Source organism: Periophthalmus magnuspinnatus, chromosome 8 (genome assembly GCF_009829125.3).
Source record: "Periophthalmus magnuspinnatus isolate fPerMag1 chromosome 8, fPerMag1.2.pri, whole genome shotgun sequence".
In the NCBI taxonomy this organism is placed as follows: Eukaryota; Metazoa; Chordata; class Actinopteri; order Gobiiformes; family Gobiidae; genus Periophthalmus; species Periophthalmus magnuspinnatus.
In genome coordinates, this window is record NC_047133.1 from 8,214,933 (window position 1) to 8,225,511 (window position 10,579).

Below are 10,579 nucleotides of genomic sequence, written 5' to 3' on the forward strand. Positions count from 1 at the left end.
TTTGAATAGATTATTTTTTTTCAGAGACTCACCCGCGCAGACAGACCCAGACTCACCTGCGCAGACAGACCCAGACTCACCCGCGCAGACGGATCCAGACTCACCCGCGCAGACAGACCCAGACTCACCCGCGCAGACGGATCCAGACTCACATGCGCACACAGACCCAGACTCACCTGCGCAGACAGACCCAGACTCACCCACACATATGGACCCAGACTCACCCGCGTACACGGACCCAGACTCACCCGCGTACACGGACCCAGACTCACCCACGCAGACGGACCCAGACTCACCCGTGCAGACAGGCCCAGACTCACCTGCGCAGACGGACCCAGACTCACCCGCGCAGACAGACCCAGACTCATCTGCACAAACAGAGGTAGGATGAGACTGTGGCTGATATTAAATAGATCCAAATCGCCTTCTCAGACAAACGCATCAAACAGCAGCTTTGCATCGCCCATTCATACAAATATACATGATCTGAGAGCTTTTTTGCCCAATTTCAAACACTTTTACTGTCACGGCGGATGGCGTAAGTCGGTCTGATGTCGGCCTTGTTCAACTGAGAGCGTGAGTGGACAGTCACACTCCACTCAGTGTTTACCGCGGTCCAGAGTACAACTGTTGGGTTCACTCTGGCTCTTTCAGTGATCGCTCTTTTATGTCGACCCAACTACTGCCAGTGTGAAAACGACCTTAGAAACCAAAACTACTGAAATACAGAGTACTATTTGAAATCCAAGTTGTTTTGTCTTTGCAGTGTGTCTCTCCTCTTCACTTCCTTCACACTCGTCCTTTTAGTCTGACTCACCTCTCTTGAGACTATCACATTTTCTCATTATCTTCTCTGGGTCTTGGCCTGTTTTTGTTTTATCTGATGGGTGTTTTTCTGTACAAACTTCAGAGCCGTTTAAATCTGCAGCGTGAAATTAGCCACGGTCGACCTTTTGAAATGATATTAACGGTAAATAAATGCCAGGCAGCGTTGTCACGACTCCCACTTCGATCCATTTCTTTCACAGCGTGCAGTGGGAGGAAGGCTCTGCACCAGGTCAGAGCTGCTGCTGTTTAGAACATATACAAGAACATTTGGGTTTTGGTAGAGAGCTAAACATACAGCACAGAGTCCGAGATGGTTTTAGGCTTAAATGAGAATTAAAGTCGTGTTTTGCATTAAGCCACACGTTTCCTTTTAGCAAAACATGTACAAAAATAAGTTAACGTTGAAATAATTGTTAGCAAGCGTTCTTATTGTTCTTGATTGTTTAAGTGTCCCATGTTACGCAAAACAAATCTCTATCTTGAAACTTTTTTGGTAGTGTTTGCTAATGTTTGCATTGTGTCACCATGGTAACTGCTGAACATTCCACCATAGACATATATGCATTGCACTCCCAATGTGATGTCACTGCAAAGTATCATTAAGAAGCATTCTGGGAGATTTCAGATTCAGCTTATTTATTACTGCGCACCCTGATCATCACACTGACATACACAGACTGAATCCTACAACTCCCATCATGCATCAGTCCTCCCACAGGAGCCACATGAGTGCACCGTTAAAGCTCTTTTCTGGTTTCATCTCATCAACTCATATTACAGTGTCACCTGTCAGTATTTTGTTCCCTTGTTTTTCTCATATACTTCCCTGATCTCTCCCTTCCTCTCTCCCCCTCCCCCTCTCTCTTCCTTTTCCTCTTCCCTTCTTTCTCTCCCTCACTAGTCCTCCCCTTGTTGACCTCTTCTCCGTCTCCCTCTTTTCCTCCCCTTCTTCCCTCATTTCTCCCTCTCTCTTCCTGCCCCCTTTCCTTCTTCTCTCTCTTCTCCTCCTCTTCCTCCCCCTTCTTCCTCCTCTCTCTCTCCCTCTCTAATCCTCCTTCCACCCCATGCCCTCTTCTTTCTTCCTGTCTCGTTCCCGCTCTCTCTCCTCCTCTTCTCTCTCTCCCCCTCTTCACTCTCCTCCTCCCCCCTTTCCCCTCTTCTCTCTCTTCCCCCTATTCTCTGCATCCCCCTCTTCTCTCTCTTCTCCTCCCCCTCTTCCCCTCTTCTCTCTCCTCATTCTCCTCTTGTCTCTCCTCCTTCTCCTCTTCTCTCTCTCCCCCTCTTCTGTCTCCTCCCCCTCTCTTCTCTCTCCCCCCCTCTCCCCCTCTTCTCTCTCTCCTCCTCCCCTCTTCCCTCTCTCTCCTCTTCCCCTCTTCTCTCTCCCCCTCCCCCTCGTCTCTCTCTCCCCTCTTCTCTCTCTCTCTTCCCCTCTTCTCTTCTCCCCTTCTTCTCTTTCTCTCACCCTCATCCCCTCTTCTCTCTTCTCCTCCCTCTCTTCCCCTCTTCTCTCTCCTCTCTCCCCCTCTTCTCTCTCTCCTCTTCCCCTCTTCTCTCTCCTCCTTCCCCTCTTCTCTCTCTCCCCTCTTCTCTCTCTTTTCTCCCCCTCTTCTCTCTCTCACCCTCGTCCCCTCTTCTCCTCTCCTCTTCCCCTCTTCTCTCTCTCACCCTCGTCCCCTCTTCTCTCTTCTCCTCTCCTCTTCCCTCCTCTCTCTCCTCCTGACCCTCTTCTCTCTCTCTCTCACCCTCGTCTCCTCTTCTCTCTCCTCCTCCCCCTCTTCCCCTCTTCTCTCTCTCTTCCCCTCTTCTCTCTCTCTCCCCCTCTTCTCTCTCTCCCCCCCTCTTCTCTCTATCCTCCCCCTCTCCTCTCTCTCCCTCTCCTCCCCTCTTCTCTCCCTTTCCTCCCCTCTTCCCCTCTTCTCTCTCTCACCCTCATCCCCTCTTCTCTCTTCTCCTCTTCCCTCTTCTCTCTCCTCCTCCCTCTCCCCCCCTCCTCTCTATCCTCCCCCTCTCCTCTCTCTCCCCCTCTCCTCCCCTCTCTTTCTCCCTCTCCTCCCCTCTTCTCTCCCTCTCCTCCCCTCTTCTCTCTCTCTCTCAGAACAGTACATTTGTGATACCTCAGCACTATGTAAAACCTTTCTTTCAATTACTTTCAGCTCAGCTCTTCTGGCGAGTCCTTGCTTTTCTCCTCTGTCTTTTTGTCCTTGTCTCTTGCCGTACACTGGGCCGCGCTCTCTTTTCTGCTCAAAGTGTTTCTGAATAGCTGGCTCTGACCTCATATAAGGAGTATCATTAGTTTTCATTTGCACTGGAGGAGATGGTGTTCAGCTCGGGTTAAATGGGAATTAAAGTGGTGATTTTGCATCGAACGGCTCAGTCCCCTTTAGCAGAGCATGTACGAGGCTAAGATAAGGTTAAGCTAATCATAAAACTGCCTTTGTTTTATAGTTTAGTTGTCATAATAATAGTAAGAGAATAGTTTGTGTTGGATTATCTTATTTCAGGGATCGACTGATGTGGGTGCACGGCCAAAGATGAAACCGTTTTTTTGGATAGGCTCTGTGCACAGTAGCATGCAAGCTAGCTGTGTCTCAAAGCTAACAGTCACTTCTACTGAAATCGAAAAAACATAAAATAAATCTATTAAAATTCTAAATAATTAAAATAAAGACTACCCAATTATTTTTATATGTAGAATACTTCAGTTTGGTGTGGTTTTAATTTATTATGCCTCAAACTTAGCATTAGCATTAGCACTGAGATACAAACAGAAGTCTCGTCCGGTGAAGTATTCATTTTATTTGTGTAGTGTTTAACATGTTGTCAGTGACATCCACACACAGCTCCCTGTCACGGTCTGATCTTTAAATATTTATTCATTTCAGCGTGACTCTGCAAAAACCTCACAGAGATAAAACTGGACAGGAAGTAGTGACGCTAACAGTGAGGCTGCTGGGCACTGTTATGGAAAGAGCTAATTGTCAATCAGCAAAACAAGTCAAATTTATTTATGTAGCACAAATAAACTTGTACAAAGTAATTCAAAGTGCTTTAGAGAATAAGAAAGACATTATAATCACAATACAATAAATCAAAACATAAATAATCATAAAATCAACATTAAAAGAAAAGAGTGCAGAATAAAAACCTTTCAGTCATATGCACAGATAAACAGAACCATTTTGAGCCTGGATTTAAATATTGTCAAAGATTGTTCCAGGTTTGGGTTTCCCCATGTTTAGTCCTGACTCTGGGCACCAGCAGGTCTAAACCGGGTCTAAATCAGGTCTAAACCAAGACTAAACCAGGCCTAAACCAGGCCTAAATCAGGTCTAAACCAGGTCTAAACCAGGACTAAACCAGGACTAAACCAGACCTAAACCTGGTCTAAACCAGACCTAAACCTGGTCTAAACCAGGTCTAAACCAGGTCTAAACCAGGTCTAAACCAGGTCTAAACCTGGTCTAAACCAGGACTAAACCAGGACTAAACCAGGACTAAACCAGGACTAAACCAGGTCTAAACCAGGTCTAAACCAGGTCTAAACCAGGTCTAAACCAGGACTAAACCAGGACTAAACCAGGACTAAACCAGGTCTAAACCAGGTCTAAACCAGGTCTAAACCAGGTCTAAACCAGGTCTAAACCAGGTCTATTCTCTGAGCCACAGAGGCCAGTGCAGACCCTGAGTACAGGACTTATGTGCTCGTACTTCCTGGTTCTAGTCTGGACCTGAGCAGCAGTCTCTGGACGTACTGCAGCTGTGTTAATTCTGCTAATATTCTGTTGATAGTTGATATGTTGAACAGATTGTGATAATTCTCCTCAAAACATCCCAAAATTCCTCTACAAGCCAATAAAAAATAACATGCATTTTTCATTTTTGTATGAACATAAATATTTGAAAAGTAAAACATATAAACCTTTAAATATGCAGTGAAATGCAGTAACAACACGTCTGAGATATCGTCATGAAAACAGCAGCAGTCAGCAGTTTGTAAAAGGCTCACACCACATGAACAGTCTCACATTCATACATTATACATTAACTCGTGGCATTTCTTTGAACACAATTTCATCCCATTTTTCTCACGGAAGCTTCTGTTCACGTCTGACGTTCGGGTTACTGACTGGTCCAGTTTGAGTTTGAGTGTGTGTCGAATAAGGTCTAGTACAAAGGGGAGCTTATATTTCCCTCACATAAACTTACTTAAACTCTAAATTAGAACAAGCAAAACATAAGAATGGCCACAAACGTATGAAGCCACAACCAACAGATAAAATGCCACTGAACAATCCAGGCAGCTCAGCGATATCGCCATGGAAACAAGCACGAGAACGTTACGTAATACACCTTTAAAGCGTCCATATTACCCTATTTTCTGATCTATGTTATAAAGTTGTTTCCTCATCACAAACAGACCTGGAGTTGTGTTTTGTTTCATTAGGCTGAGTTCTTCTGTCAAACTGAAAACACTCTGTTCCACCTTGTGATGTCATCATGTGGTAATACAGGAAGTAAATGCTCTACTCTGGTTTTTAAACTCCATACACTTTCACTAGAATCATTTGGGTAATTTTGGCATGGAAACGAGGGTTACTTTCTACTGAACAAAAGGTAAAAGTTAGCTGTAAACTAGCACAATGACATCACAACGTGGAACGGAGCATTTTGAGCTTCGGAGATGTAAACAGACTAATAATAAAGGGTTATGCAAACGTGCAAATAAAACAAAACACAACTCCAGGTATGTTTTTTGAAGAGGTAACAACATTATATCACGGCCTAAAGCTCACAAGAGACAATTTTGCGTAATATAGAACCTTTAAAGAAGCCCGATGGCGTTATGAAACAAGAAAGTCAGTTTTATCCCCAGTTATTGCCTCTAAACAGCTCTGCAGAAGTGAATGTCTCTGTCTTTCTCGTCTGAATGATTTAAGTCTTGGTTAGAGCTTGATAAATAAAATACAGAGCAGAGAAAGTTCAGTCTTATGTGCCATGTTTTTTCTGTCTCACTGAATGCGCTGGAGTTCACTGTCCCGTGACATTGGTTTCACAGCTGTAGTCTCTCCAAGTGCACACGTGCTAATGCTAATGCTAATGCTAATGCTAATGCAGACTGATCCATATATTTTTCATTCACTACAAATTAAATTATAATATTGTTTCCTCATCACAAACAGACCTGGAGTTGTGTTTTGTTTCAATCACACATGTTTAACACAAAAAAAACTTGCATATTTAGGCTGAGTTCTTCTCTCAAACTGAAAACACTCTGTTCCACCTTGTGATGTCATCATGTGGTAATACAGGAAGTGCTCCACTGTGTTGTTAAACTCCATACACCTTCACTAGAATCATTTGGATGGATGGATTTCAGATCTGGATTTGCCAATATCTACTGAAATAAAAATAAAAGGAGCCGTTAACTTGAAAACTACCACTTCATGACATCACAAGGTGGAACAGAGCATTTTGAGCTTTGGAGATGTAAACAGACTAATAATAGAGGGTTTCTCAAACATGTGTGAATGAAACAAAACACAACTCCAGGTCTGTTTTTGATGATATAGTGAGAGCAGAGAGAGAAAGGCTAAAGAAAGAGAGAGAGAGAAGAGAAAGGGAGAGACAATGGTGAGGTATAGAAAGAGAGGAGAGAAGGGTAGAGAGAGAGAGGAGAAAAGGGACAAAGACTGGACGTAGAGGTAAAGGGTGGGGGAGAGAGGGAAAGAAAGAAAAATGGAGTAGAGAGACAGGAGAGACAAGGAGGAGAGAGAGAGGCAGGGAGCGAGAAAGAAAGAAGGATAGAGAGATAAGAGGAAGATAGAGATAGGAATGACAGGAAGGAGATGTAGAAAGTGGGAGAGAGGGGGAAAGCAAGAGAGAGATACAGAGGAGAGACAAAGTGGAGAGAGAGACAGAGGGAGAAAGAGAGGAGAGGGCTAGAGGGAGAGAGAAATGAGAGAAGAAGAAGAGAAAGAGAGAGAGAGACAGGAAGGAGAGAGGGACAGAAAGAACAAAGTTATGACAAGGACGAGAGAGAGAGAGACATAGGGAAATGAGACAGAAAGGTTAGAGAAAGGGGAGAGATGAGGAGAGAGAGAAAGAATGACAGGGAGGTAAAGAGAAGAGAGAGGGGGAAAGAAAAAGTTAGGACAGAGACAGGAGAGACAAGGATGAGAGAGAGAGAGAGAGAGATATATACAGGGAGATGAGACAGAAAGGTTAGAGAAAGGGGAGGGACAGGGAGGAGATAGATAGATAGATAGATAGATAGATAGATAGATAGATAGATAGATAGATAGATAGATAGATAGATAGATAGATAGATAGATAGATAGATAGATAGATAGATAGATGGATAGAGGGAAAGAGGGAAAGAGGGAAAGACAGGGAGGTAAAGAGAAGAGAGAGGGGGGAAGAAAAAGTTAGGACAGAGATAGAGGAGAGACAAGGATGAGAGAGAGAGAGATATACAGGGAGACGAGACAGAAAGGTTAGAGAAAGGGGAGAGACAGGGAGGAGATAGATAGATAGATAGATAGATAGATAGATAGATAGATAGATAGATAGATAGATAGATAGATGGAAAGAGGGAAAGAGGGAAAGAGGGAAAGAGGGAAAGACAGGGAGGTAAAGAGGTGAGAGAAAGGGAAAGAAAAAGTTAGGACAGACTAGTGACAAGGTGGAGGAAGAGACAGAGGGAGAAAGAGATTAGATAGCAAGAAAGAGCAAGGGGTAGAGATAGCGATGAAAGAAAGGTAAAGAGAGGAGAGAAGGGAGAGAAACAGGAAGTAGAGAGAGGGAAAGAAAAAGTTAGGACAGAGACAGAGGAGAAACAAGGACGAGAGAGAGACACAGGGAGATGAGATAGAAAGATTAGAGAAAGGGGAGAGAGAGAAAGACAGGGAGGTAGAGAGGAGAGAGGGAAGAGGGAGGGGAAGCAACAAAGGAGAGGATTTAAAAGCGTCTCGGCGTAGACTGTGAATAATGGCGGGACAGTGAGCTCTGATGGTCTGCATGAGTCAGACCAGTGAACGATGCTTATTCTAATAGATTCACTTTAATCAGAGGATGAGGAGGCAGTGCAGAAGTATACAGCCACATTTACATCTGGAAACTACAGGCTCGCACTGGGAAACTTATTTTCTCATGTATTTTAATCTTACTTGTGGAATATATTAGCACGTCAACAACAAAAATAAAATCCCTGATGAAGGTCTAGATCTGAAACGTTGTTAATTTCCTAATACAATTCAAAATTTGCAAGTACGACACTGTTCTTGGGCTGCTCCCCCTTCCTCCAACGCACCCGTCACGTCTGAAGTTCTCATTCATTTGTGAAAAATCCATGAAGCTCTGTTGCACCTTGTGATGTCATCATGTGGTAATACAGGAAGTGCTCCACTGTGATTTTAAACTCCATACACCTTCACTAGAATCATTTGGGTGATGATTTCAGCTCTGGAAATGCCAATCTTTACAACAAAAGTTAAAAAAAAGAAAAAAAAGCTGTTTAAGTTGAAAACTACCACTTCATGACATCACAAGGTGGAACAGAGCGTTTTGAGCTTTGGAGATGCAGACAGACTAATAACAAAACGTAAGTCCAGGTATGTTTTTGAGGAGGTAACAACATTTTAACATGACTAAAAGCTCACAAGAGTCCGTTTTTGTGTAATATAGGACCTCTAAACATGAAGGCAGGCTATACATCTTTAATGGTGGGGTGTGTCCGTCACCTGCTCGTCTCCATGGAGATGCTAATTTCGTAAATGCCACAGACAGTGGAACATTTCATTGTGTCTGACATTTCCTAAATTACATTTGTTTGTATAAAATTTGGCCCAGTCCTTCACAGAATAATGGAAGATACTGTACTGATCTGATATTTTGTGTTTAGTTCAGAGTTGACACCTTTTGTTGTTTTAACTGTTTCTGTGTTATTGTTAATGTACCGGTAACTGCTTTTGTGTATGACACTTGGTTGCTATGCCGACAAGTTGATGAGGGTTCTATTGGTCAGTTACTGGTCTGTTTTGGAGGCTCTAGTGAGTTGAGACCATAGACTGTATATATAAATGGTCATAGCAAACCTGCTAGCCGCCGTGTTCCAAATTTATTTATTTATTTATTTTATTTTATTTTATTTTTTTTGAAGGACAGTGTGCAAATACATTAAAAAGATGGCTGCACCAGATTTAGCAAAATGCTAATTTCCATCTGTAGTCCTTGATGTCACAAACATTAAAAAACAATTTACATATAAAAAGTGCAATACAAAAGACAATATACAAGTGTGCAAAATTTTCAATACATAGTGCAAACTACAAGTTATTAAAGTGCGAGACATATGCAACAGATATCAGAATAAATACAGTATAGTCACTGTCAGATGATACCCACGAGGGTAGCGTCTGATAGCTCTGTACCTTATTGGTATTATAAATATAAACAAGACAGTAATATGACACTAAGACAGTACAATAACACTCATGATTTGGTAATCTAGTGGCCATCAGATGGTACCCACGGGGGTAACATCTGATGGCCAAATACCCGTCTGGTATAGTTAGTGTGGGCAGGACTGATGGTCAAGAAGCCAGTTTTTGACCACCAAATGCTATGGGTGATGCCACACTCACTTAGTCCACTTCTTTATACAGTCTATGGTTGTTGTTAATAATGAGCTTTGATGGGAAGATTCTATTGGTCTGTTTTGGAGACTGGCTCTTGTGAGTTGAGACTGTTGTTGTTTTGCTCTTGTTTTAGCGTGGGTTATGTCCTACAGTAGCCCTTGTGTTCAGAAAATAACCAGGAGAAATTCTGCGTTTTTCCTTCCACCAGAACACTACAGTATTTAAGCTCGACTGTGTGATTAACATTGTAATAAATGGTGTTTTTTTTAATGAAAGTCTTTATTTCTGCTGACTGACTCACAATGTCATCTGTTGGAGAGGCTGTTATTTGCAACCACAGACTTCATATAAACCGGAGAAATGAAAACACGATCGTTTGAATGGACAGAAACAGCGGGTCCATTTGCTCTGAGTCGTGCAATTGTTGTTTGGCGATGTGGAAAGTTTGAAGACAGAGCAGAGATGAGGGAGCAGCAGAAGTCGTTTTAGGATACGAGGTCGGGTGTGCTGTTGGGTTTTTTTTTTTATATGAGAGAATGAACTAAAAGGTTTCTCACTAATTGGCCTCCTGTCAGATTGTGCCTTTTTTTCAAAGTGGTACATGTTCCAAGGCTCAAAGTATAAGCTTACAAACTTACGTAACACATTCTGAAGTGTAATATATTGCTGAAGTAAATATAGACAACGAATTATCCCCCAAAAGTATACTTAACGTACAGTATTGTTAAAACTATGAACTACAATGAATACCTAACAGAATGCAGCACTTGAGTAGTTTGTATCATAGACTGTATATATGCACAGTTGAAACTAGAAGTATTTTTCTATCACTGTCTGACATGAAATCAGACTAAACTTTTACTGTTTTAGGTCAATTAGGATTACCAAAATTAATTCTATTTGCTAAATGCCAGAATAATGAGAGAAGGATTTTTATTTTTATTTATTTATTTATTTTTTTGACATTTTTTTTATTATTTCTTCAAAGTCAGAAGTTTACATTTTGCAAGATTACTGTGCATTTAAAAAAAAAAAAAAGAAAACCCAGATGATTATGTCACATCATTGGAAGCTTCAGAAATATAAAAAAAGCCAGATTACAGTTTGCAAATGCA

General features: G+C 42.2%; 1 protein-coding gene across 1 annotated transcript in view; it reads left to right on the top strand.

Moving 5' to 3' along the window:
* The first annotated feature begins 208 nt into the window (after nucleotides 1-208).
* The window catches only part of shank1 (SH3 and multiple ankyrin repeat domains 1), a 116,545-nt gene continuing 106,174 nt past the window's right edge, over nucleotides 209-10,579 (top strand). The window contains exon 1 of the mRNA XM_055223778.1: nucleotides 209-382. Within this exon, the coding sequence (XP_055079753.1) occupies nucleotides 209-382 (174 nt within the window). The remainder of the gene's footprint in view (nucleotides 383-10,579) is intronic.